Raw genomic sequence first — 27,543 nt, 5'->3', positions numbered from 1 at the left:
TTTCATGTTGGCGGGGATTGTTTCGAAGGAGGCAAGCCAAGCTTGGCTTTTGGTACCCTTGCAAGGGTACCAAAACAATGGTTCATCGGTATTTAATTAGCAACAATGGACAATTTTCATTTAAATTATCTGCTGAAATCAATGGCCGTGAGCAAGTGGTTACTTTTTGGCAAGAATTCCTAAAAAATCGCAGAACACCTGTGAGGCTGCCGTACTTCGAACCGTGTGTCAACCAGCATAGTTTGAATTTTTCAAATTTGTAAATGTAGTGTTGTCTCTATAATTATCAGCTTTCTGAAAATTTCAAGGAAGCCTTATTCGGACGTACGGTGGGCTAATTATCACCAAAATCCGGCTCCTCATTGAACAGACCTCGTATTACACCCCGTAGACGAAATCGCCCAGTCCGGGTTAGGGGGAATTTTTTGCCCCATCTGTAGACTGGCTATTCCCGTTTCCCAGTGCGCAAACTGGTCGATGTTTTTGCCGAGTCCATGAATGGAGCAGTCAGTCCGTGGACTAGTCAGTTAAGTAAAAGTCTGGAAAATTAGCCAAGGGACCTGTCGTTATTTTTTAATGCAATTCATACTCCACCCGACAAAATGTCCCCCATTGACCAATTTCTGAAGAATATTTCGCGAGATTTTTAATATAATTTTGATTGTAATTTAATCTAAAGTGTCTGAAAATTTCAAGAAAAAATATTCACAAGTTACTTCAAAAATAAAAATTTTATCCGTGGAAATTTTGCAACTCTCGAATGTTCTTACGGCGTTCCTCCTTCGCACGACAGTATAATGAGAGCACAATTGCTTACTTACTATCATTAACTCATTGGCTGCGCTCACAATCCGTCATAGTCTTCGGGTCACTGGGCTCTGTAACTGGCGAGTTCTTAATTTCAATTCGAACTTCTTTGATGCTTTTCCATGGCCGCCCAGCGCTACACCATCTGCTGTGCTAAGGAAAAACGCTGTATGAGCCTTTAAGCGTTGTCAAATTATCTTATAACCTAATCACGAATTTTCGGGAAATTTTACACACATTTTTTCACAATTTGTGAAAGAATTTCGTTTGTAATTTGATCAGAAGTGTCGAAAAATTTCAAGGAAAAATATTCTTGGCTTTCTTCAAAAATAAATATTTTCTGGGAGGAAATCTGGCAACATTCGAATATTTCTACGTCGTTCTTCCTTGACACGCAGGAGCTTACAGAATTTGGTTTTATTATTGTCTCCCGAACTTCTGAGCCATCGTTTTTTCGGTAGGGAAGATTCTTCGATGTAGAAAGTTGTTTTTCTACATCCATATATCTAGATTCCGTCCCAGAAAAGTATTGGTATATATACAACCGATGCACAATGTTTGATAGTTATCATTTGTTTTCTCTGCTGAATGGATGAGGTGTCTCCAAATAACGACTAAACGCATTTTTTCCGTATTTGATCCCCCTATTTTCTAAATCGATAACCCTAAACCTCCTCAAGAATTTTGCAACAGTGGGAAGAGCCCCCGAGCCGCCCCTCCCCCATTTCAAAGATTTTTCGATGCACTGTAACTCAAAAGCATTTTTAGCATTCCAGAAGATTACGTATACTTGTTATAAAGTTTCGTCCTCTCTACAGCATTTTCGACTGTAACCCCTTTCCTCCCCCATCATCGTTCGCAACGTTGATGTGCCTCTAAAATATTTTAAATTGATCTTAAAAACTTCCCCAATTGTGTTTTCTCTCGTATTTTTACTCGTGTGCAGGAACCTCTCTGCGCACCTTTGCGTCCCCTTCTGCACCCTTTGCGTCCCCTTTTTTTCATGCAATACTTACGCAATAGATTTTGACATTTTTTACTAATGAAAAATCGTGCATGCTTGTTATTCTAACGTACAGTTCAGGTAGTTTTTGTACTTGATTATTAGGAAATCTTTTCATTTCCTTTGGAGAAAGTTTTACGTGATCTGATCAGACATATTAAATTAATAAAATTCCAGTTCTTTATTCATATCTTAGGTTATTCAATTTGATGGCTAGGAATTATTCATCCACTTTTTTCACAATCTAAACATTTACATTTTTGGTATTTTAATATTGCAATTTGTTTTAAAAAAAAATCGAAGTACGAACGTTATACAGAAACGAAGATAGAACAGCGATTGATGAACTTAAAATCTTGATGGAACATATTTTGAAAAAGTTTTTGATGAGTATTTTAGCATTAATTATCTCCAAGTGAAATACTTTTCAAGTTGGATCTAGATAAGTTGGAGAAACTGTTTACCTTCGTGGTAATAATTATTTTTTTCTTTTGTTTCTCGTGTGTTTTAGATGATAAATGCCTAGAAAACATTTAGTATTCTAATCGCACGTCATAGCCGCAAGAAAGGCTCAATTTTCTCTTGAGAAATTTTGACGACCTCAATAAGCATTGAGGTAGAAAATGATTTCAGTCCATGACTTGAGAATGACCACCACGCAAACCAGGAGGAAAAACGCTTCAGAGCAAAGATTGAGTCGTGAAATTTTTTAATTAAATCATTGGAGGTGAAAATCCTCCTTAAAGCCTAAGTCTAGTGAGATGGAAACAAAACTTGGAAAATATAGAAACGAAAAGAAAAGCGGTTTTATGCCGAAGAGCCGAGCAACCGTTCGAGATCAATTCTCGACAGAGCACAAGTGGTTCATATTTTTGTTGTACATCGTCGTTGGGATTCTCTTCAATCAAGGTTTGTATCACTCGGAAAATTCCCAAAGCGGGGTGACAAGTTATTAAAAAATCGGAGAGGTCGAAGAATGGGTCACTAAACCTTGTTTATTTTATTGAATATTCTGAAAATACAATGTGAGTAGATAACGTAGTGATTTTTCCGCATTTTTATAGAGCCGAGATCGCGGAGAAACCCACTTTTGAAAAATCTAAAAACTGCAAGACATTTCAAACGCACCCGAATGGCGGGAAACTGACGGTGTTGACGCACTGCGGTAGTCATATCGCAATCTTCTCTCATTTTCCTCTGATGTTTGTTTAAATAAAACGTGTTTCAATGTGGAATTGTCGCTCGTTTATTACAGCTAATATATGAATGAGATTCAAGTCTTGAATTCAAAAGATATAATTTCGACTTTAGTATTGTTTTCATATACGAAGAGTAGATAGACATTTGACGGAAGTCGGTGCGTCGAAACCGGGGCGTTTTAAATTTGCGTATAAGTTTAGCGATTTGAACTACGCATTTCTCGGTTATTGAGTTACTTGTTCCCGTTTTTAATGAGCGTATCGTGTTCTACGCGTCATTTTCCTTCAGAAAACTATATTCGCAAGTCAAAATTCGTTCATGGTTTATTGACCCATTTTGTCCAATCTCGGAATTTTGCTGCGGAAACCTCAACTTTTTTCTTGAGGCTGAAGCGTTTTGTTATTTTCAATTTCGCAGTCTCCACGCTAAATAAAAATTCGGGAAATCATTCTCCATAAAAAATTGTGCAAAATAAAACACGAGAATAGAATATTTCAGGGAATTTTACCTGCAAATCCCTGAAAAGTCTTGGAAAAGTCAGAAATTTTGAATTTGAAGAAAACTTGTCACCTTGCATGGGTATTATTGTGTTCTGTGTTCTCATGGTTTCTTGTTAGATAGTTGGATAGGTCTTTGAGTTTTCCTTCTTCTTCTTTATTTTCGTTATCTGCGTTTTATATTTTAGGAAGAGTTATACCTAGAATTAATTTTATTGGTTGAGTGTGCAGTTTTTACTTTTTTTTTCTTAAAAAAGAAATACAATTTAAAGTAAGTTTGCGGTCAAGAACTAGAATTTGAGGCTGTACCCATCATTATCACACCCTTGAACTCGCGAAGAAGTATCGGGGATAATTGTACCTAGCAAAATAGTTGTTATTTAGTTATTTATTTATTTTTTGGGCCTTTCTTGTTTTGAAATTTTGAAAAAATCTCAATGGTAGAGCGCTTAATAGTACGTCACGCTGCGCCTCCCTGCACTGTCCAGTAAGTTCTAGTTCCTAGTTCCTCTTTCATCGCCACAGTCCCAGGCCATCGTATAAGTACACCATAGGGAATGTATCTGAGCTGTTCGTTTTAACCATATTTATCAAGTTTTAGGGACAAATTCAGCCTGCTGAAGTTCCTTTTAACATAAATCACTCACGGTGCATCTGTATAAGTAATTTCATTTATTGCTTATGCACAAGTAGTTAAAAGAAAAGAAGGGGGGTATCTCTTAGAAATTTTCGAACCCCCCTCCCCTCTCCATCCATGGGCAAATTTTCCAATTTATCAAGACCAGCGGAAAATTAACCTATTTATCCACCCTTCGTATCACAGCACAATTTACACAGTAAGCACCAATTCTTATTTCAATCGCGTGGTTTTAAGACGGAGTTGTAATTTTTTCAACGCATAGCTTACTGATTTCATTTTCCTTGTTTTGATCGCAAGAAATGCTACCTGTAACTTTAATTCGGCACCTCTGTATCTGACTTACGTGTTTATTTCACCGATCTTCGGAATTAAAAACCCAAAATTTCCCTAAATGTATAAAACCAAATCATCGTTTGCACGATTGCACATACGCTCCAACACACGATTTATTATTGCTTTGGGTAAAGTGCGGCTTTATCACTTGCAATCTTTCCATGATGTCATCTGTCATGAGGTGGCGCTCATGAATTACCATGCGCTGTTGCCGAATGCAACTATATGCATAAAATAATTAAAACTTGGTGCATTCAACCTCATGAAGACTCTCTACTCAATTAGCCTGGGTCTATTGCATCCCATACTTACGACTTTTATGAGCATTCGAGGTTTCGTAAACCTGACCGTGGGATTCATGGCGTATGAAGGAAACGAACCTTCCCATGAGATGCGCGTCGCGTCTGTCCCTACTGGACCATCACTGGCGCACAGAGAGTGTGTCCTTCGTGACCTCACGTTTGTTGATTGCAAGCCATGACTCAGTGAGTCATACCCACAAATCCAGTCACTTTTCTACCTCTCATCGGAAGTCCTCGTCTCGAAGTGGCTAGATTCATTCTTCATTCACACCGAAGCTAATCTCTCAATGAACCACTAGACAAGGTACAAAAAGCATTCTGGTGTATATTTCCTCCTCTCAACATTTTACGTGAACCACATTTTTTGCAAAGAAAATCACGAGAATCAACTGTTAACTAAAATATTGACGTTTTTACTTTAAATTAGTAACGAAAATTTTGAATTCCCTGCTCACCAAGGAACAATTAATAGTTTACTTGAATCAAATTGTGCACTACAACGGTCCTGGCAGGCTTCTTGATCTATCAGTTTTCCATTCCCTGCCCTGACTTGTTCAAAGTGTTAAAAACGTGTTTTAGTCGAATCACCGAGATTTAGTTCTCCCACACTGAAAAAAAAAACACATTGGATCTAGAGTCCAGACTCTTAAAAACATCGACAAGAAAAAGTACTCTTGATTCAATCAGAATCTAGCTTAAATCAAGAACCAAGCCTCTTAATTTTCGCGGATTCAAGCAAAAATCCGATTGAATCTATAGTATTTTTTTTTTTTTTTTTTTTTTTTTTTTTTTTTTTTTTTTTTTTTTTTTTTTGGTCAATTTTTTAAGAGTCTGGACTCTAGATCCAGATCCAATGTGTTTTTTTTTTTTTTTTTTTTTTTTTTTTTTTTCTCCTTTTTTTCAGTGTACCTATTTTCATACCGCAGATACTGTTACGGTAATGTTCGGTGCGCGATTTGACTTAAGCACTTTCATGAGCGGAGGGTTTCTTACGCATCGAAAAACGTTAAATATCTCAGTTAACATTTGATTTCAGTCATTCTCGTCGTTCAAATTTTGTTCTAGGTATGTGAAATTATAAAGAAGAAACACCTATACGAATGCTTAAATTCGCACCTTGTTTAGTGGTTCATTGATTGGTCCTTTCTTCAATTTCATGCTCAATGGTAGGTCCGGGCCCTCATGTTCCTAAATTTCGTCAGTTGTAACCGAGACTCTCTGCTCTTGCTTTTCGGGGCACGGGCATTTCCGAGAAATGTTTCACCGTGTACTTGAATTGACCTGAAAGTAATTTCGACTCCACTTACATTTCCATGTGCTTAATCGGTTAATGAATAAGCTCGTATCTATGGAAGACTTTCTCGAGTGGACCAAGAGGTCCGAGAAATAAACACTTCACATGATAGCAGTAAGACAAGTGAATTCGCATTAGTTTTCGCGAATCCCGTCTTAATTTACTAAATACTTGCTCCGCAATATTGGCAATATTGAACGTGTCTTCGGGTCGTATTCATAAAAGTCGTTCCTTGAACATTATACTGACATGAATGCGGAGCGGAATCTATTCTCCTTACGGAGTAACTTTCACCATCACGGAGCGAAATCTGCTCCCTTGTGGAGTGTCATACGCTTTTCATCAAGGTTGTCACCAGTCAGGCAATACCGCACTGGAAAAAAAACACATTGGATTTAGAGTCCAGACTCTTGAAAACATTGACAAGAAAAAATACTCTTGATTCAATCAGATATAAGCTTAAATCAAAAGGAAATCCGCTCAAATTAGGAGGCTTGGTTCTTGATTGAAGCAAAAATCCGATTGAATCAAGAGTATTTTTTCTTGTCGATGTTTTTAAGAGTCTGGACTCTAGATCTAATGTGTTTTTTTTTTTCCAGTGCGGGAAATGTCAGGGAATTTCAAAAAGTCAGGGAAAACCTGGAGATGTCAGAGGAAAAGGCGAAAATTGTCAGGTCATTTTTATCAATTGCTCTCCAGAACGAGTTTAACGTTTCGAACAGCAAATTTTGCCAGAAAAATATTTATAATTCTGTATTTTTAACCATCTGGCATATCTTCATTTGTCAGGGAATTTCACTAAAATGTGTCAGGGAAATCAGGGATATGTCAGGGAATTTCATTTTCTAAATTCCGTGGCAACCTTGTTTTATATGGTGCTAATTCATACTTCGCATTCATATCACTCGGGATTGTTGGGCGCCATATAGATTCCCTAGCCGAATTTCACTCCTCGATTTTTATCAGTGGATAAGTACGCACTGGAAAAAAAAAACACATTGGATCTAGAGTCCAGATTCTTAAAAACATTGACAAGAAAAAGTACTCTTGATTCAATCAGAATCTAGCTTAAATCAAGAACCAAGCCTCTTAATTTAAGCGGATTTCGTTTTGATTCAAGGAAAAATCCGATTGAATCAAGAGTATTTTTTCTTGTCAATGTTTTCAAGAGTCTGGACTCTAGATCCAATGTGTTTTTTTTTGTTTTTTTTTCCAGTGCGGGTTTCGTCTTCGAAACCAGACGAAGATAAGTTAAGTATATGCGTGGGAGAGGCGTCGACAACATGTTGTTTTACGGTTTGTCATGTTGAACTGAGTCGATCCTTAACCCATACCGACGGATGCCACGTTAGCGGCGACAGGTATGACTAACTCAGCTACATCGAGTCATTAGTAAAGATCCCCGTCACAAGTTCACAACGCGGCAAACCCTCAAAAACCGTTACTTGCGTCAATAATCAATATTTATCCTTCGTTTCGAACACCGTCCCTGCTAAGGATGAACGCCGCATGAACATTAAAGTGTTGCCTCTGCCCGGATGAAGCATGTTTTTTAGGAAACTCTATGCGTGTTTTCCTTGAAATTTTCAGGTATTTTAGATTAAATCGTAGACAAAATTGTTGGAAAAAAATTTAGAGAAAAATGTTGGCAATTTTCCCGGTAAATTACTTTTTTATTGGAGGAAATATGGCAGCGTCTGGAGGCTCATACGGCGTTCTTCCTTAGCCCTTGCTATCGTCTCTAGCTGGCAACAAGTCTGTGGTCCTATGCGTTTATTGCTGATGCATCGCGCGGAAGCGAGGTTTTATGGTTTCACTTGGATCCGTCAAAGCAGCTGCGTAAATGGGAATGTTCATTTTCACGACTCATCTCTCATACGCCTAGCTCTCTCGTCGTTGAATTTTCCCCTTCATTTCTGTGAGGGTGAGCTCGAAAAGAGTCATAGTACTCAGCTTTTTTGTTCTTCATGAAATAAAATCAAATTTGTTTTTAAAAAACCGCGAAACCAATTATAAATTCATTTTCTACACTCCGAAAATAAATGATGAACAAAAAAAAAGTTTTCGGGAGACTAGTACGTGCTACTGGCAAAACGGCTACAATTTTTACGGGAGGTCATGCAGGGCAACTCCGTGACCATAAGCGAATCAACGGGTTTTTCATACTAACCTTTGGGGTTTCCTTTCTTCCTCCACAATTTGAAAGGATTTTACCTACTGCATGATTAAAGTTCATGGGAGCAGAATCGTCATATAGGGAGTGTAAGTTACGCACGTAGATGTTTCGCCTTCATTTCTTCCGGTAGGCCAGAGAACATCCTCCATTATTTCCTGTGGCAATAGTTATCTACACGAGTATGTCGTTTTATGACCCATTTTTTCGTCATACTAGATTATTTTGAATGCCACTCAGCCATTTTGGAGGTAACTCAGTCGTTTTTTTTTCCTCTCTCCAAGTCTCCATAAGGGTTTATAATAAGCATCTGTAAAGTTTAAAAATAATATGCAATCTCAAGTTTATTTGGGGAAGCAGTGCGTTTTTAGCAATTCAGAAAATGTAGCCGGTGAAAAATTCAATATCGGGGAGACCTCTGAAATTATGCAACTTAATCATCTCCTTTTTGTCTCAAATTGCTCACCTGAAAAATCAAGTTTTTATCACGTAATTCAATTAGATAAATCGATTGATGGGTGCATGATTCCCGCAATCCAAACGCACGCACATTTATGAATGTTGCAAATAATAGTTGATCATTGCATTTTCTTCAATCTGTAATAGTGTGCCGTAATATCTGATCTGATAATCAAACTTTGAGCAATATCGAAGCAAAATGAAGGGGTTTGAAGGCCAGCACTCCAAAAAATGAGTAGCAAAATTATGGTTTCCTGAATTTTGGTGCATGATCTGCCAAAGCAACCGTTAAAATTTTAAAATCACAATTTTGGCCCTGATGAAGTCCTCGCCAATAATAATTAATTTTGCTCTAAGTTTGATTCTCCATTTGAGACCTCATACACGTCTAAAACTGCATGTTGGGGGCTGTTTTTTCTCATTGGGTTTCTTGTTTTTACTCCGACGTAAAGGCACATCTTTGTCCGGCGGCCACAAAACTTTGAAGCCTTTGGATTGGTCGAAAAATTACACGCTTATCAACTAATCAGGAGCCAGAATTTTCCTCCGAGATTTTTAAGACCTCTGGTGATTTCTGCTCTCGACCACTCAGGAAGGAAGAACTTATTGCTACTCAATCCTGGATAAAGTTGTCCCTACGTCATAATTATCGGTTCGGTGACCGTCAAACTAACTATTTTTTCATTTGACCGTACACGAGGGAAGGAACCTGTTTCCCAGGACTGTAGCGAAATTCTCTATTGAGCGACTTTTGAGAAAATTCGTATGTTGAAACGGCAGTAAACTTTCTGTAATGTCTCGAAATTAAGTTTCAAGCCATTTAATTCATTTTTATTTTATATTTATTTATCCATTTATTTTTTGCCAAAACTAGCGTGTAATTGCATTATAATTTGACAATTTCTTGTCTGTGTAATAAATTAGAATTTCGAATTGCTTGTTTTTTTTTTTTATTTCACCCGGTTTTTCGCTATCAATAAATTAAGTTTGTATTTTTCCATACTACTAGGTCTTTTTCTCGTGGACGGTTTATTTATTTTTATTTTATCCACTAAGAATATGCTCTCATTAGGTACTATTACTAAAATTACTCTGGGAATTTTCGGTACCTCTTTCATGATATCAGTGATCTGATCTTTCATTCGACACGTTTCTTTGTATCTAATTCGTTATTTTATTTATTTTTTCAGGGCTTATCACAACTGCATCACAAGAAGCTGACAACAAATATAAGTACAATACAACATTGGCTGTTCTTTTTACGGAAGTTATCAAACTTTTCGCATCAATCCTCCTTTTCTGGCGAGAGTAAGTTTTCCGCTCTTTTTTTCTTTTTTGCTCTCTTTTTTTCTTAATTCTGAAATACTGCTTCCTTCTTTTGAAAACTCCTCTGTGCGCCACCTCAAACCAAAAGATTTGGAAACAACCATCTTTGTAACCCTTGAAACTTGAGTCTGATCTGATCATCTCAAACCGTCACATTGACTTCGGTTTGATTTGATGATTTTAGGCTTGTTCCTTGTCAACATTTTCATGTAATCTCTTTAATATACTAATGCCAGCAACTCAATTTAGAGTTTTTTGGCTTTTAAGGTTGACGAAGGCGTGTGTAATCCCTATCCTCCTCTTATGGTTTTGATGATTTCGAGTACTCAAAAGTTAAATAAAATAGATATATTTCAGAGGATAACAAACATTTGTCATTGGAAAGATAACAAAGTACCAAATCGCAACCAAAATCAGCGATAAAAGTTAATGTCATACCTTTCAAGGTAGGACTGAAATAATTGTAAAATGTCAACCACCCAACAATTTTTTCAGTCCTACAAATATATTATGTCGTCTTCAACTTTTATTTTCTTTTCTTTAACCAATGATTCTGTTTTGCTCTTCCTTACTTTGACTTCTTGACAGAAGACTTTTGGATTCATATTCGCTCTTAAAAATAATATGTCTCTTATTTTCTGTTTCAGAAATGCTCTATCTTCACTTTGGACCCAAACAGTTACCCACAAAAAGTGTAAGTTTTCCATCCAATACATTAAAGTTACAACCAAATGACTAGCAAACCAGAGCTTGATGGATTGTATCAATTTTTTCAATCTTTAGAAAAGAAAGAACATCCAAAGTACTGATTCAGTTATGATTTTCAAATTATGATTTCCTGTTTGTAGATGGAATACCTCGGGTTATCTAGAGATAGTGATTTAGTCACTTGCTGAATTTTGTCACTGAATCAGAACCAATTTAGTAACAGGTTCATAAAATTCGTGTACATTTTTTCTCCCAAAATGAATTACCTAGTTTGTAGAATTTTTCCCTTCGATACAAGAATACCACAATCTAAAGAAGCCAATCAGATTCTAGCTTATCGGCCAAGTGGCCATTTGATAAAACTGTTGAATTGGATTATAGCATCTAATTTCTTACGGCCTTTTCACTTATCACTTAGTAAGTTGGTTCAAAGCTGTGTCATAAGTTTTCATAAAACGTTTAAAAAATGTATTTCAGCCTATCAGCACTGTTAAGTGAGGAGATAAACATCCAGCAGCTTTAAATGTGGCTACACTCACCGCATAGTAGATTTTTTCAATACTTCTAACAGATTTCCAATTCAAGATACTCCTGACTCTTCGCAAATAGCTTTGAGATGTTAATTGCCTATTACTCAAAATTTTTACTCTGTCACTTTCAAAGTATAATATTTAACGGAAAGAACCACTCAGAGGAAGGGGGATGGTGGCAATGTGAACTTAAAAATGCATTGCCTCTTGCTCTGCAACTGAGTTGACCTACTCTGCAAATTTACTGGTACAACTGCAACATTTGAATCTATACTTCCAAGTTTCACAATTTTTCCCTCCCAGCGCAATTACACAATATGTTTTCTCTGCTTGTTTCAGTGATGTGGCTATACTTTGTACCATCTCTCCTATATTGCCTATACAACAACTTGTCATTCATAAATTTGTCTGCCTACGATCCGACTACTTACTTTTTACTCCTGCAGCTCCGAGTAGTCATCACAGGAGTTGTATTTCAGGTAAACTTCTATTTCCTATCAATTTACACTGCACTAATTCATCAAGAAAAGTTCCTTCTCTGATGAAAAAATCCATCTCATAGAATTCGTCTCAGTAGAGTTTTTTGGTAATATTCAGAGGCCAACCAATTTTGCCACTTGTCTAACTCTTGTGCAGAAATTTAAGTGTATACTACTTTTTCATTGGCAATTTTTTTCTACTCAATCCATTTAGGCTGGAAATTTGTCTTGCACAACAGACTACTGAACCAAAGGGCATAAACTTTCTCTTTGACAGATGGCCTGAAAAAAAGAAGAAGAAAAACAGAAGCATAAAATGTATCAATTTTTGCAAATGTTTTTTGCGTAAGCAAAGTATCTTGCCTTTCAAAGCAAGAGTATACCATATCAAGCATGTTTAATCTATCCATTCAACTATAACAAAACTAAATTCCGCAAGAATCAGCACTTATTTTTCATTAACTTAGGGCTCATTATTAATTTACAAATCTCTCTTATCCATCTCCTCTCCTAAATTTTACATCTTATTCTTGAAACACAGAAGAGCAGCGGATCGGTTTTTGATGGAGTTTAGTTTCTGAGGTCTGAATAGTGTAAAAGGGGATGGGGATTGTAGGCTGAATATGAATGAACCAAACCCCCTTTTGAAGATACCCATCACTTAGTTTCTAAACCTCTACACTGAGATTTTATCAAGATAATTATTCTGATCAAAATCTCTCTTATCGCCATTTTCTAGGTCCTGTTCAAAAAGCAATTAAGCTGTGTGCAATGGATATCCCTCATTGTGTTAACTCTCGGCTGTATGTTGAAAGAAGTTAATTTTGAATCTCTGTCTGATGAAGTACGCAAGAAGGAAGCCCTGAACAAAGAAACAGGGATTCACCTCAGTGTACACTTACTTCTCATCATTGTGCAAGTAAGTACATTTGTATTATGGACCTCCTCAGAAAATGCATTAATGAGCTCAAGGAAAAGTCAATTAGTGAAGTAATAAGCAAAGCCGTAATGACAATATCAACAAGATTTTCCAATATTGTCATCCTGGATTTTCTAATGATGTTCTCAAGTTTGTTAATTCACTGATCCATCAGAGAACACACAAAAATTGGCTCAGCTTCTTAAAATAAAGTAAGAAAAAATCTCAAAATTGAAGGAGCTTGGTAAATATTCCACAACTGGAATAATAAAATTATCCAATGGATCTTAGTTTTTCTGTTTTTCCCGATTTTTTTCGTTTTGGTAATAAAACATATTCTTTTCAGGTTCTATGCTCATGTTTTGCGGGAGTATACAATGAGTTTTTACTGAAAAAATCTGGAGCCGATGTGGATATCTATGTCCAGAATGTGTTCATGTATTTTGATTCAATCATCTGTAATCTTTTGGTTCTACTTTATGAAGCAGACTATGATTCTGTGTTTTCGGATGAAGCTATCCAGGCAATTTTCCAGTATAAGGTAACTAAATATACGTACATCAATGCTTTGCGGCAGAGTCTTAATTTTCTCTTTTTTTCCTCATGTCATTCATTGGCTTTTTTCCTAATTTGATGGCTCTTCCTTTAAGACTAATTTTACTTTCCTTCTGATTAAAATTGAGTGAATCAAGGTGTTACTGTGAAAGTGATTTCTTGGAGGTACATAGTTCGTAAATTTCGTTTAATGTCTGGAAACAAAAAGGCATTGTCCTCATCATCATTATTGTTAAAATTGATAACCAAAAGTCTTAAAAAAATTTTGGTATCTTTCAGTTGTGCAAGAATGTGTAGAAAACCGCTAAAATAGTCAAAAACTTAATAGATTTACTCGGATTAAAAGGGAAACAACTTGAAAATGTTTACTCCTAACATTTGGAGCATAAGCGGATTTACATTTTCATAGAAAAAATTTTACTGCTGAACCTAACAGATTGAAAAGGCATCTGCGCGTCAATAACATCATCCATAAACTTAATCATTTTTTTCTGATCCTGCTGTCATTTTTATCCTCCAGTTTCTATCGTACAGAAAATAAATTATACTCACCTATGATTACTCAGCACCTTCAAGTTTTTTTATAGTATGAAAAAGGTAAAAAGAGGATTTTTTTTCCTAAGACATCAAATTATATTCTTTGTTATGTTTTTTCCTTTATTTGTTTTATTGCTGCAAAGAAAACAAAATTTAAGTAATTTTAGGTGATCTTAACCAAAGAAAGTAAGTTCTTTACCGTACTCTGGTGTGTTACTATCAATTAAAATAAAAAAGTCTGAAATTATTTAATGAAATGGACAATAATTCGAATACACCCCGTAAATCGTTGCTCCTCTGACGTGAGGGTGTATCTCGATGTCTACATGGGCCCTAGAAAGCATGAATTTGTATGTGAAACAGGGCTATTATGGAAATGCAGGTACGCCCCTCCGTCAGAGGGGTAATGAAAAACTGGTCTCAACACCCTTTCTTAGCATTTATTAAATCCTCACGTTTAATGTATAACACTTTGTCCATAATTTGAAAAATTATCTCAGATCTTTGAGTTTAAGTATCCATATTTATGAATCAAAAACTAATCTTTTTTTGTGTATTTGTTGCCAGGCCCTTTTAGTGATGGTGAATAATGCAGCCATTGGAATAGTTACCAGTTTCTTCTTAAGATTTTTAAATTCAATACTCAAAACTTTTGCCTCAGCATTGGAATTGGTGTTTATAGCAATACTGAGCTGGTTAATATTTGATATCCCTGTGCGAATCAACACAGCCTTATCTATTCTAGTCGTTATTACAGCTGTTTATCTGTATGCTCAAAACCCGGTTCAGTCGCCCGCCCCTGCGTTAACCAAGACTTCATCAACGGAGTCTTTAGTCTCGAGTAATAAAAGAGCAAACCAGAAAATAAATGTTTAATGTTTGAACGTGATGTGATAAGAATATATATTTTTGAGTCATTTGTACTTTACGTAACTTGAAATGGTGATCTTACTCTAAGTACATTCTAAGGTAACTTTTACTCACTTTCCTAATCTCCAGCACCTACAGATATGGGCCATACGTAATTCAATTTTTCATCTCTGTATCAGGTCAGTTCTGATAATTGTTCTTTGAGTTTAGAAGAAAAGAAGTGTGTATTGCTGCACCATTTTGAATCATAATGTAGTAAGTCTGACGATAGATTCTGACGTACAACAATTTCTCTAAGCCGGACATCACACTTGAAATGTAATTACTTGCATTTTATATGCAACTTAAATTAAGCTGTTTAGGAGAGATACTTTTGACAGTAGCTTGAAAATGTGCTCCTGAGAGTTGTTAGCGGACCAAATTTTATATTTTTTGTATTGATGATGTTTGTGATTGTATGAGAAAAGTCTCAGAGATGAATAGTCGTACAAGGCACAATGTGAGACAGTCTCGCAGCATATTGGATGAAATCAATACTGAATAATTATTGGTATTTTTTTGCCTTAAGGGAGCCTAAAAGATGTGCAAAAATTGTGTGATTAATCTGCTTTAGTGAGGACAAGAATGTGTTTCTGCTGAGTGCACTTAAACGATAGCTACATTACATTGCGTTGGAGATTAAAGAGAGTAAATGAACACTGCATTTTATGCGATTGTGTTACCAGTTCAAAATACTTTAAACAGGCTATTTTATCAGTTCCTTTTTTGTGTGGTGTAATCTTCGTTTTTTCATCAAAAATAAGGTGTCAAAATTTTTCTTCGTTTTATACTTTTTGTAGAAGCATAGAACTCTGTTCTTCATCTCTGTAACTCACTGCACCGTTGTTTATTCCGAGAGATAACATATTTAGTTAAGAATGTGGTAAGTGAGTAAAGTCTATGTAGTTCCTCTAATTTATATAATTCTTGCTTACTTGAATGTATTCATATCCTTTTCAATTTTTCATTATTTTGAAAGAAAAATTGAAATTAATATTTTGTCTTAACCCACCTCTCAAGCAAAATATTTTGTCATCACTGAAATTATATTTTTAAAATATGCGTATATTTTACAAGTTACCATCATTATGTGGGAGAAAAATTGAAGTATATATTATTCATAAACTTTCTCTTATTTATTGTACAACCTCTCTACTACTGCACCGCTGTTTTGAGCTTCCTCTTATCGTCAGGTCCAAAAAAGAACAAAAACAAATAGGCAATTAAAATTTCACTGCATCAATCGTGATATACTGGTAATCCGTCCCTCACGGATGCGTTCACATTCCTATTTCACACTTACACGTTCCTACCTACACGAACGTGTCTGTATGTGTCTGATAGATTATGAGTCCAACAATTGATGCACAAAACTATAATTAAATTTTTTTTTTTGTCTTTTAATACATCTGGCAATGAGTGAAAACTCTAAACACCTATTGTGTAGTAACAAAGTTCTATAATGAAAAATCAGTAAGAAAATGTCAATGCACAACATGTAAAAGGGCGTGCCAATAAAGTGAAACAAAGCGACTCAAAAAATTGAATTGTTGTTTTGGAAGTCGTGTTAAACAGGGTCCTTTTTCCATTACTTATATTACTTTTATAAATTTCATTCTTTCCTTCTTTTTTCAGCGAATGTTGACGATGAAACTACATAAACGTGTATTTCATTATTTTTTGGCTCCTACTTTATTTTATCATAGGAAAACAAATCAACTGCACCAGTGCTTGAGTTTTCATAGAATATTTTTTACACAGAGAAGGAAAATCAGGGTAGTTTTCAAGAAATGATATCGAATATTATTCTGTTCAAAATATAATTTATGAAAGGAAATCTGCAATGTTGCATATTGAGATACATCTTTTTAAAGTTTCCTCTAACTAACTTCACTTGCAGCCTCTAAGTAAAACTCTTTTTAAGGAAAACATATGCTAAAAGCAGTGAACTGTACCTTTGTCTACAGGCCTGGTAGACATTATTTTACTCTCCATGGCTTGTGAGACATTTTTATGAATAATTTCACTCTTCCTTTTTTTCTACTTTTACTTGAATGTGTCATATATTTACTCATTTCTCATATCAATGGCCAGTGTGCAACCATGTATCTCCATAGCAAAGTTTCAAAATTTTGACTCTATTTTATTTTTAAGGAGAAACAAGTTAACTGTCTAGCTTAAATTTTTTGAAGAATATTCTACTAACGGAGGAGAAAAATCGAGGAAATTTTCAAGAAATTATAATAACTAGTTTTCCAAAGAAAAAACAATTTATGACAGGAAGTCAGCAACGTCGCGCACAGAGACTCGTGATTTTGCACTCTGACCATTACTATGCTACTTATCATTACAAAATGCTCCTTTGTACAATATCAGCCATTTTCATCCCAATAATTCTACTTATAATTGTACTCACTTTAAATATTGGAATGTACTTTCTATTTATACTGCTACACCTGATTCTCATACCTATTTGTTCACCTCTTTTTTTTTTTTGCAAAAGTATCTACTCTGAAAACCAGTATTTAAGAAATTTTATTCACCGACTCCCGTTTTTCTTAAATAGAGGTTTTTTTTGCCAAATGTAGAATAGCCTCAATCAAAATTTTATTCGTGTTAAGTTTCACATTTCTTAATTTTACTGTTGAAATTTATCATTAAAATTAGGTTTTTATGGCTATCTTTTCGTAATGCTATTATTTTATGCTCGCCCCGTCCCTCACTCTCCGTAAGATTATTAATTTTCTTCGATTTATGTGGGAGATCTCTATCTTTTTTCAGAAATACCAAAAAAATTCCCAATGAAGAGACAATTTTTTTGCAATTGGAAATACAATTTCTAGTTTTGGTATCTTTTTTTATAAGGAGTTTCTCTGAAGGTTTTTCCCCATTTTGTCTTTTCCTTAACAAACTACACTCGCGTATGACTGACTAGTGTGATCTCTTTTTGATGCACTGTCATTTAGTAGTGAAGCATCACAGGGATCAACAATATTAGTAGTACCTCTTTTATGATAAGCAAGTAGAATCTGTCTTTTAAGCGCCAAACAATATTTCTTAAGATATTTTTTAAGATTAAGAATCAAGGTGCTGTTAAGTCCGTTGGGACTTTAAATTCGTCTAAGATGAGCTATGAGCTTCTAACCCTCCAAGCACAGTTTTTTGTCTTGTGCAACCACGCATTGTCATTAATTTATATGCTTTCCTTTTATCTTACTTCACTGAAACTTTCCACTATTTGGTTCTTTCCTACTGAGATTATTATGTTACATCTCAAGATTCTTTCTATCAAAAATTGTGCTAAACTTTGATTTTTGCAGTATATACTTTTACCCACCCTTATTTCTTTGTAGATATAGCTATATCTAAGTTAATTTGATGTTGGTCATTCCTCCCTTAAATACCAATGTATATATATATCGCATTAAGTCAAGTATTATCAAATTGTTAAAATAATTTCTCTCTTTTTCATCATCAACTTCATTGTTGACTGATGTAAATTGCTGTGTTTCGTCCCGCGGTGTTCTTATCTTCGGAAAAGAAGATGACAGAGCTCGCTCATTTTTATGTTTTTATTCCTGTTCTTAATTTTTCAAATATTATTGCCAATGCTTGTGAAAAATGTTTGTTGTTTTTTCATCTATTAATGAAAATAAATTGGCATTAAAGCTATATTACCTAAATGTATTTTTTTTTTTTTTTTTTAAATTTTAACATTCACTGTAGAGTGTAGATATCTGAAATTTGTGGTGATTAGATGAAGTTAGAGCATTGAAATTATTATCAATTTTACATCTCTTTTGAAAAATTCGGATTTAGGGATTCATCAAGCTAGGGAGCAAGGGAAATCCTCCCATCGCATGGCTGTAGATTTCCAAGAATCCTTTTTGTAATAAGACAATCAATTTGAAATTGAAGTAACAAAGTTTTAATAACAACTTGACGCAAGTACATTTTGATCACATTCGTATAAAATAATAATATTAAAGCCAAAAAAAAAAAAAATGTAAATGAGTGTAAAAAATGTCAAGTACTGCAATTAGTAGTGCGAATTTTTGGTCACTACAGAGAGCCCGCAAAAATCGTCACTGCTCCAATTTAGGGCTGCTAGTATAAAAAATTCCCCTGTTTCCTAGCTAGCCCAGTCCAAATAAACTTCGAAGTCATAGTTAAATAACTCGAAATCTAGCTTATACTTTTCGAACAGCCTATAAATATTCGTCTTTGAAATTTGTGAGAAATATTTTTTCTTCTCTTCCCCCGTATGACTAGAATAAGGTTTCACTTGAGAAGCACTTCTCCATGGAGTTTTTGAGACGTGCTGCAAATCTGCTGCTTTGACTATATAAATTTGATCCTCCATCATCGTTTCCAATTCAGCTATTATTTGGTACTTCAGGAGACATGGAGTACAAAGCAAGTAATATGGAGTTAACCGGGTCATGCTCCCTAAAGTAGAATCAAACTCGGTATCCAAAATGTAGCTGCAAAAAACAAGACAGAAAAAGGTCGTTGTTAAATTAAAGAAACTGCCTAACGGTGTGAATTGTAATTGCGATGGATTGTAAAAACTTCTTTGTTGTATTGGTTTAGTGACCGAAATTCAGAAGCCAAGGGTGGGAGCTAAAAGAGGAAAGAGGAGAAGAAGAAGGAAAGAGAGAGATGAAGATGGAAAAGGAAAAAAGATAAGAACAAAAGAAGAAAAAAGAAGAATGAGGAAGAAAAGGATGATGAAGGAAAGAGGAAAAGGAAAGGGAGAGAAGAAGAAAAGAAAATTAAGAGATAGAAAAAAGGTGAGAAGAAAATAAGATCAAAGAAGCAGAAAGAGAGAGATGAAGATAAAGTAAGAGGAAAAACAAGGAAAGACAGTGAACAGGATGGGGGAAGGAAATGAAGAATAGAGAAAAGAAAATAAGAACAAAGATAGTAGGAATGAGAAAGTAGAGGGGGATAAGTGAGAGAGGAAGAATGAATTAGAAAGAAGTGGATTAGTGGTATCATCGTGACATAATAGCTCGCTTAATTGGAGCACATACCTACAAAAAGTAGCTTTTTACTAAACACAGGGCAGGATTAAATTTTCGCTAAGTCAATTTGCCTTCAATTTTCAGTGTAGGCAACACGAGTCCTTCGTGGTCAAATAGTTGCATCGTGAAATGGCTCGCTCATACTGGACGGCGCAAAATGAAATGATGACGAGGACCTTGTTTTCTTTTTCTTTTTTTGCAGGTTTAATGGCTTAGGTATACCTCTTCCCAGAGGTCGACAGCCAACTATAGACAGAGATTTAATGTCCTTAGACAAGAGGGCGATAGGGATCGACATCCATGCCCTGGCTTTCGAATTTTCAGGGATTACCCCTTTCTTGCATAGTGGTACAATTGTTGTACCACCCATTAAATAATTTTTTTGGCGGATCCGAAACGTGGCAACAAGGCGGTGCCGACTTGTATAGGTCCAGTAAGTGCTTCTCTCTAGCGGTGATTTTTTGTTTCACTCAAATCGGATGGCTAGTCCTATTTTTGTTAGTTTGTTTCCATGAAAATGAGGTTAAAACGGTCAGCTGGTCAGAGCTCGGGGTTTTGGTTGTTTCACGCCGTCCAAATAACTTTTGATGAGTAAATTTTATATTTTCTGGTTCCTTATGATGCAGGCTTTCAATTTTTATCAGTTACAAAAATTTGAAATTTTTTTGTTTTTTTCAAAACCGCGAATTTGTGGTGGTACATATATGGCCCACTAAGCAGCAGGGGCTCATGTAAACAACATAAACTTGTTTTGTTTATCATTTTCTGGGGGTAGGGGGAGGAAAGAGGGGGGAGGGCGGGCTAATAGGAACATCTTAGTAAGGTCTGTACAAGCATCAAGCAGAATTAGGAAAGAGTTCAAAAATTTTGAAATTATTCTAACCAAGAACTAATTTTTATCGATTTCTCAAGAAATTACCTACTTCTAGCAGTTTCGAGGGGTAAGAAAGGTGGGTTTTGACTTGGTAAAACTTATTGAATTTGACAAAACATGATGTATGGATATGTCAGCATGCTTTTACTATGAAACTACTCCAATTTTGAAGAAAAATAAATAAAAAATTTCATGGATTTGAACCCAGATTTCATAAAAAAATCTAGTTTTTTGGGGTCAGCAAACAGCATAATTGGTGCTAAATTAAAAAAAAATTAATTTTCTCACAAATGTCTGGTAAAATATGAAAGTAAAAGTATCAAATGAAGTGCTAGATGAGTAAAAACTATCAAAATATTTTTTCTTAGGTATTCTGGAGTCAAAATTTGAAGAAAAACCTTCACGCTCCTCAGTTTTTCGGGTAAAAAAACAGATAAAAAAAGAAAATTTCGGTATTACATTCAACATTTGCTTATAAATGTAGCAGGGAGGAGTATATGTAACTGTTACTCTTATAATTTATCAGCAAAAATTATCTAAATTGCATATTTTCATCATTTTTAACAATTTTTAGCAGTTTCGCTCTACTGCATATAAGGAGGTCCTTGCTGCTTAGTGGTACACTTGTTGTACCACCATTTTTTAGGCCTTTCCGGTGATCGGATCAAGATGAATAAATTCATGTGTCTTTAGGGAGCCTAAAGGAACATAGAACTCAAAAATTTTTTGAAAAAAATCGAAAATTAAAAATTGGTGCAAGAAAGGGTTAAGGACTTGAGATGAAAAGGAGAAGCCCTCGGCGCGCCGCGTCAGTCAGCATGAAACACATATCAGCGCTTTCAAGACTCCACGAATACTTCACGCATTGCGTCAAACGTAATACGGTCAGCAGCCGTTGGCGTGAAACTCATAGTGCCTACAAGACTGCATGAATACTTCACGCATTGCGTCAAAAACAGTGCGTGCGTTCAGCAGCGGTCGGCGTGAAACGCGTAGCGCCTACAAGACTGTGGGGATACTTCACGCATTGCGCCAAACACAGTGCGCGGTTAGTGCGGTGGCGGAAATTAAAATTATTAAGCCATATTCATGTCTATTCTTTCATAATTTTTTTCGTTCATTTCTTATAAATGAAAGGCCTTGTCCACACAGAGGTAGGTTAACGGAACTTAACTTTCGCGCTAAGTTCCGTGAACTTTAGCTAGTGTTGACCGGGTTTCCACAATAAATGTGCCCAACACGAGTAAACGCGTCTTATGCACCCCTCCTCCTCCGGCACGTTCACTTTGATGGTTTGCATCGGTGTTTCAAAACGAATGAGAAGGGGCGGCAAAATACAGGCGGCCCATGGGCGGCAAGTGGGTAAATCCGGCCCTGTTAGGAAGTGAACTTCTTTTACATCAATGTGGTTAGTATTGTACCCGTCAGGTAACATGGCAAAAGTTTTCTATAGGATCTGTAACACAGTGAATCACTGTCGTAGGAAATAAAATAATTTCAACCAATACACCGAATACATAACATGAATTAAAACAACCTAAGCAGATTACCTAATGAAGTCTTGAAATGAGGCCTTCTGGTGCTGGAAATCAAATTCTGTAGAATGTTTCTCAAGTGATTTGTCCTTCATTGCCTTGTCTCTTGAGTTAATAGTATGAGCCTGGTCTCTCTTTGATTGCACTTGGTTCTGGGTGAGATTGCTTTTTGTTCGTTGTGCGCTATTCTTACTCTCCTTGTACAGTGAAAGAATTCTCTCAAAAGGGTGGCTGACGACCATAAATTTCAATGTAGTTTGCAATGCCTGTTAAAAATGCAAGCATTAATTAGTATCTGAACGAGTAATTTCAACAAAAAGCAAATGAAAGTAAGCAGGCGTTGGTCCGTGAAACTAAACTTCGATAGGTTTCGAAGAGGCAGTTTTATACCTACCTACTCCGTACAATAATAGACTTATAACCTTGGCTTTGAACTATCACAAAACATGAACTTGGGTCCAGAAAATAAGTACGGCACTGTACTCTTTCCAGATGAACAATTTCAAATTCCGCTCTTTTTCTACTTACAGAAGCCAAAGCATACTCCAAATATAATCAGAGTAATGCGTAACGCGAATAAGTAACGCATAACGTCTGAACCGTGAAGCGCTTTGGAGGGTTGGACCGCAGTGCGGTCAGGGGGCGTAGTCCCTAGTAAAAAATTAAAAATTTGAGAAAAAGGAGTCTTATACCTCTTCAATTTCGTAAGCCTCTCTGGCAGGATGTTTTTGTCTAATGAAGTCCTGCAAGTCAAGAGCTGAGCCTAATTCTTGTTCCGTGTAACCACTTAGTAGCCCGAAGTAAAACAGCCATGTCTCGAAAGCACCATGTTCAACGGGACACCATGAAATTTTGCTAGTCCTGGAACAAAGATTGTGTGTTCATATCGATAGTATAACAGCAGGTAGATATCTAAATCATACTTAAAAAAAAAAAAAAAAAATTCTTTTGTTCTATTTTCTAGCGAATTCAACTGATTCACGGATGAGATGAAATTTTTAAAGGATAGACACGAATATGTTCGGCGAAAAATAAATATGATAAAAAGTCTGGATTAGCACTCGTAATACTTATAAGATCTCCCGTAAAAGAGGGGAAAAGAACTTTACCTACCAGATATGAATGCCTATACATACCTCCTTAAGTTCATTTCACCATTTAATTTGCTATTATGGGGTATCCACTTTCTCGGATCGAAATTTTAAAAATTACCGTTGGCGTGAGAACATTCTTAGAAACAATAACCTCATAAAATTCGGAGCTCAAGATTCTCGACTAAGGAAAAATAGAAAAGATAGGTGATCTTGTGGCGATTGAGCACATCAGGGGAGAATTTCATAAGCCACCGCCCGCGGCGCACTGTGGTCCAATACTCAAGAATAGGAAGAAATAAGTCGGATAATAACTGAAGGATCACGAAAGTTTCGTTACTGACGTTTTCTGAGTCGCTAATTTCGAATTTGATGTCAAATTTCCAGGATATTAACACCCCGACCTATTAATTGTGGGCAAGTTTATGGCACGCTGCGGCGCGACGGCGTGGTGCCAGCTTGAAATGCACATTGGCGCCTACAAACCTACAGGAATACTTCAATCATTGCACAATGCGTGAAGTAGCCCGGTAGGTTTGTAGGTGTCAGTAGCACGCCGCGCCGCTCCCGGTGGGCGGGTGGTGAACGATTTCTAGCTGAGAGAGCTCCCTGGCGGAGAAACTCATAAATCGTATATTTTTTTTTTTTAAGTATTATTATTTTTTCAATTTTTGACTTCTTAAATTACACACCGGTCGTGTGAAGTAATTAGTGAACTCTCAACGCTAGAAGAAGTGTAATAATGAAAGGCGGGTCGTGCGCCATGCGTGCTGCGGACGACGACACGACGCAGGGCGCTAATGAAATTCTCACCTGTGCTCTGTCGATCAACTGGTAAAAGAGCGACGATTCAAATTTACCGCACTTACAAATGCCGCAAGTTCCCGCCCACTGCGCGTTGGAGGCGCGCGTAGAGGACTCCGTGTTGAAGCCCGGGGGATTCAAATTGACGCTCTTCTGTCGCAAAAGCGTCAGTGCTATTTGCATCACGGTGCTGCTACATTTTTCGCAAATTTCATCGCTTATAAATCAGTTGTATTTAGTTTTTATTCTCTTGCGCGAAACGCCTCTTAGAACTGTGCGTGAGATCCTACTTTTCTAACAAAAAATAAAACAATCTTTCAAATACTCACGTGTTTATCAGGAAAACCTTGTATAGAGGAGTCTTTGGATGATTGATCAACGACGACGTGTTGTGGTCTCGGTAAATTCCTAAATTGTACTTTTCGCAAATTTGCTTTACTCTCAGCTGTCGTTCCTCATTTCGCCTTCTCGCCTTTCTCTACAAAATTACGGACCAAAATAAAAGACCCATGAAATTTATCCTTGAAATTTATCCTTAATATTTATCGTATTTTATGCGTATAAATGTGCTAATAAAACACGGTCAATGTCAAAAATAGATACATACACACATACATACGACGAATACAATAATACGAACATAATTAGACATACATAATTAGACGAATAAAAATGGCTAAAAATTGTGTGAATCTCTCCTTACATTCATAGAAAAACTTGTTTCGAGGAATAATTATGGGTGTCTGAAAATTGAACCATCGTGTATCAACCCTCAACTGAGTTGAAAGTTGTCAGTCCAAATAATGAGTGGTAATCATACAGAGCGCCACACAGGTGAACGAAAAGAAAAAGAAAAAGAAAAAAGTAGAGCCAGCAATTGAGACGGGTTGGACTTGAAATATTTTAACTGAAACTGCAAATGTTTTTGTTTATTTCATCACATCATACTTTTGAAGGGGTTCTTCTCCAAAACCAAAGGAACCACTTTTCGGTAAACCTCTAAATCATTTCGTATCAATGAAGGTGTAACATCATGCAGGACTGACAAAATTCAAGCCCAAATCCATACCGGCGTGTTGTTCCACCGAGGTCAAAGATCTGTGTCCGCACGAGCAAAACAATTACCTACATGCTACATGCTACGATACACAAAACACTAATTAGAGCGCTTGTCCTCTCCTACCTCCAAGCCGTCTCCACATCCACCTGCCACACCTCTCATTGGCGACAAAGTTAGAGTCTTGACTATGGGGCTTATCGCCGAATGTAAACAACGAATATAAGCACAGCAGGATCAAATAGCTCCTTCGAAACAGGCATGCCTGTACTGCCGTCCACAGCGAGACGCCGTAACTCCATTATACATTTTTTTTAAAATTTTATTCTGAAGAAATGTTTTATTACCGAAAAGCCAACGAGCATACGTCCTTTTTATTCTATAATAACTATGACATACCATTTAAAATTCAAACATATAAAATGAAGCATTATGGTGATCAGGTTTTTTCTCATAATAGAAAGAGTATGTATGGAGGGAAAGTGCAAAATCATGATTGGAGTTACGGTGGCTCTTCGTGTGGACGGCAGTATACTGCCGTGCTATGGAACAACGCCGTATGAATATTTGAGAGTTGCCAAATATCCCTAGATGAAACATGTATCTTTGAAAACATTCATGCACATTTTTCCTTAAAATTTTCAGATATTTTAGATCAAATTGCGTAAAAAAACTGTTTGAAATTTTTGGAAAATAATATTCAAAATTTTCCCAGTAATTTTTGTTTTTATAAGAGGAAATTTGGCAACGGCTGAAGGCTCATACGGCGTTTTTCCTTAGCACGGCAGTATAGTATTCCAAAGGTACGATACTAATGTGCTTTGGCGCAGTTTACATTTCTAGCGTGCGTGTATGTCTTTAAAACTGAAAAAAATTTTGCGATGAGAAACTTTTATTTCTGGCTCATGCTAAAAAGAACAAATGAGCCAATTGTTACCCTATGCAGACACGTGCTTTTACATAGCGACAAATCCTGGTCAGTAAATGTTGACGAAACAAATGTATGGTATCAGCAGGGCAATTAATGCAGGAGCAATATGAATAGGTAATTGAAAACTAGTACTGCTGGGTGCTAAGGAACAAGTAAGCTTTACACGCAAGTATAAGAATAGGTACTCATGAATATATATCATGACTTGAATAATTATATTCAATACAGTTCGAATAATCAAGAAAAATTACCAAATAGTATTGAATATCTTTCTCCGCCATGGGTTTATATTCAGACTCAGTCTCTTTGGCAACAGAAATTTCAGCCGTTTTCAGTAGAATTTGGTGGCTCAAATTCTCCTTGAAGACCATCCTCGTCCAAAGAACAATCAAAATAACTGTCACCCCGCTGTAAATAGAGAATCTCAGGTATTTTTTCATCCTTCATTATCATTCTTTTTTTGAATTGCACCTGTGGAGAAAAACCAAATTGTTTCTGATTATTTAAGTCCCCTTAGCTTAGAGAGTACTAAATTAACTTTTTTTCCATTATACTTTTTTATTATTTTTTTTCTTATTTTCGTCTTTTGGGTTACGATATTCACGGCCCAATTTTTTTATTATTTAAATTTTAAATAAGGAATAGTTAATCGTCTAAATCTTTAAAAACCGAAGTAGGATTCGCTCCTCTCAAACTACAGCAAAAATGTGAGTATATGTTGTCATTTTTAGTACACAGACTCAAACGATACAGTTTATAACGAAATACGACTGTGCTAAGTACTAAAATTTTGCTGACCCCTGAATCTGAACGGAAGAAAAATCAGTGAAATTTTAACTCATACTCGGAGAAAAAAACTTCGTGCGTGGGACCCGAAGTTTAGGTCATATGGATCTCTGAAGTTTTCGGATTGAGCGTCTGAACACTTTAGGCCCAGCTGCTGAGGTTCGGATCACACATCTGAAACTTCAGTTCTTACATCTGAAGTACTTCGGTTTTCACATCCGAAAAACTTCGGTTCTCACATCTGAAGTACTTCAGACGTAAGAACTGAAGTTTCAGATGTGTGATCCGAACCGACAGCTAGACCTAAAGTGTTCAGATACTCAATCGGAAAACTTCAGAGATCCATATGACCTAAACTTCGGGTCCCACGCACGAGGTTTTTTTCTCCCTGGTATTGCCCAATTTTTCAGTAGAAGTACAATCTCCATGTGAAAATTTGACAACGTGAAAAAAGAAATACATTCTTTTGTAAGGAAAACGACGAATCTGAAGGCAACAAAAAATACTCACCTCAAGTCACAACACATGTATGAAGAGTAAGACACCTTTCCACAACTATGCCAATTCCGCAACGCGAATCCTTCAACGGTAAGAAGAAAAACGCAGCGAACTAAAAACGCTATCTGATCGAAAATCTGCTGAGAAACTGGTCGAATTCATCACCACTGATGTTGGGAAAATGTTTTGGCGCGGACGGCTAGGCACCTAGGTACACCTCGCGAGACGATGGGAGCAGAGCATACTGATCTCAATTCCGCGGCAGCAGC

At 36.3% G+C, this 27,543-nt stretch overlaps 2 protein-coding genes across 3 annotated transcripts in view; one reads left to right on the top strand and one right to left on the bottom strand.

Annotated features, from left to right (window-relative positions):
* Positions 1-18,354, top strand: part of senju (UDP-galactose transporter senju) — a 22,125-nt gene extending 3,771 nt beyond the window's left edge. Inside the window, exons 2-8 of one of the 2 annotated variants that reach the window (XM_019061260.2) lie at positions 2,322-2,719; positions 9,899-10,016; positions 10,682-10,728; positions 11,612-11,751; positions 12,491-12,670; positions 13,017-13,211; positions 14,330-18,354. In XM_019061260.2, coding sequence (XP_018916805.1) covers positions 2,572-2,719; positions 9,899-10,016; positions 10,682-10,728; positions 11,612-11,751; positions 12,491-12,670; positions 13,017-13,211; positions 14,330-14,638 — 1,137 coding nt within the window. In that variant the 5' untranslated portion in view covers positions 2,322-2,571 and the 3' untranslated portion in view covers positions 14,639-18,354. The remainder of the gene's footprint in view (positions 1-2,321; positions 2,720-9,898; positions 10,017-10,681; positions 10,729-11,611; positions 11,752-12,490; positions 12,671-13,016; positions 13,212-14,329) is intronic. The other variant, XM_019061261.2, reaches the window with a different exon arrangement.
* LOC109043904 (carbohydrate sulfotransferase 11) lies at positions 17,104-27,543 on the bottom strand. The gene is made up of 6 exons (XM_019061262.2): positions 27,287-27,543; positions 26,242-26,461; positions 24,332-24,480; positions 22,800-22,968; positions 22,123-22,373; positions 17,104-19,155 (listed from the first exon to the last, which is right to left on the bottom strand). Exons 2-6 carry the CDS (start codon positions 26,428-26,430, stop codon positions 18,804-18,806), a joined length of 1,110 nt encoding a protein of 369 aa, XP_018916807.2. The 5' UTR covers positions 26,431-26,461; positions 27,287-27,543; the 3' UTR covers positions 17,104-18,803.

Source organism: Bemisia tabaci, chromosome 3, assembly GCF_918797505.1.
Source record: "Bemisia tabaci chromosome 3, PGI_BMITA_v3".
Taxonomy (NCBI): Eukaryota; Metazoa; Arthropoda; class Insecta; order Hemiptera; family Aleyrodidae; genus Bemisia; species Bemisia tabaci.
Note: the sequence above shows the minus strand (reverse complement) of the source record. Positions and strands in the feature narration are given on the sequence as shown.

Bases quoted from the DNA above. Each gene is read 5' to 3' on its own strand.
- LOC109043904 (XM_019061262.2), bottom strand. From the start codon at position 26,430: ATGAAAAAATACCTGAGATTCTCTATTTACAGCGGGGTGACAGTTATT. The intron at 24,481-26,241 runs GTAATTTTTCTT...GTAATTTTGTAG, and splicing joins AAGATATTCAATACTATTTG to AGAAAGGCGAGAAGGCGAAA. The intron at 22,374-22,799 runs GTATAAGACTCC...CATTTTTAACAG, and splicing joins AGGCTTACGAAATTGAAGAG to GCATTGCAAACTACATTGAA.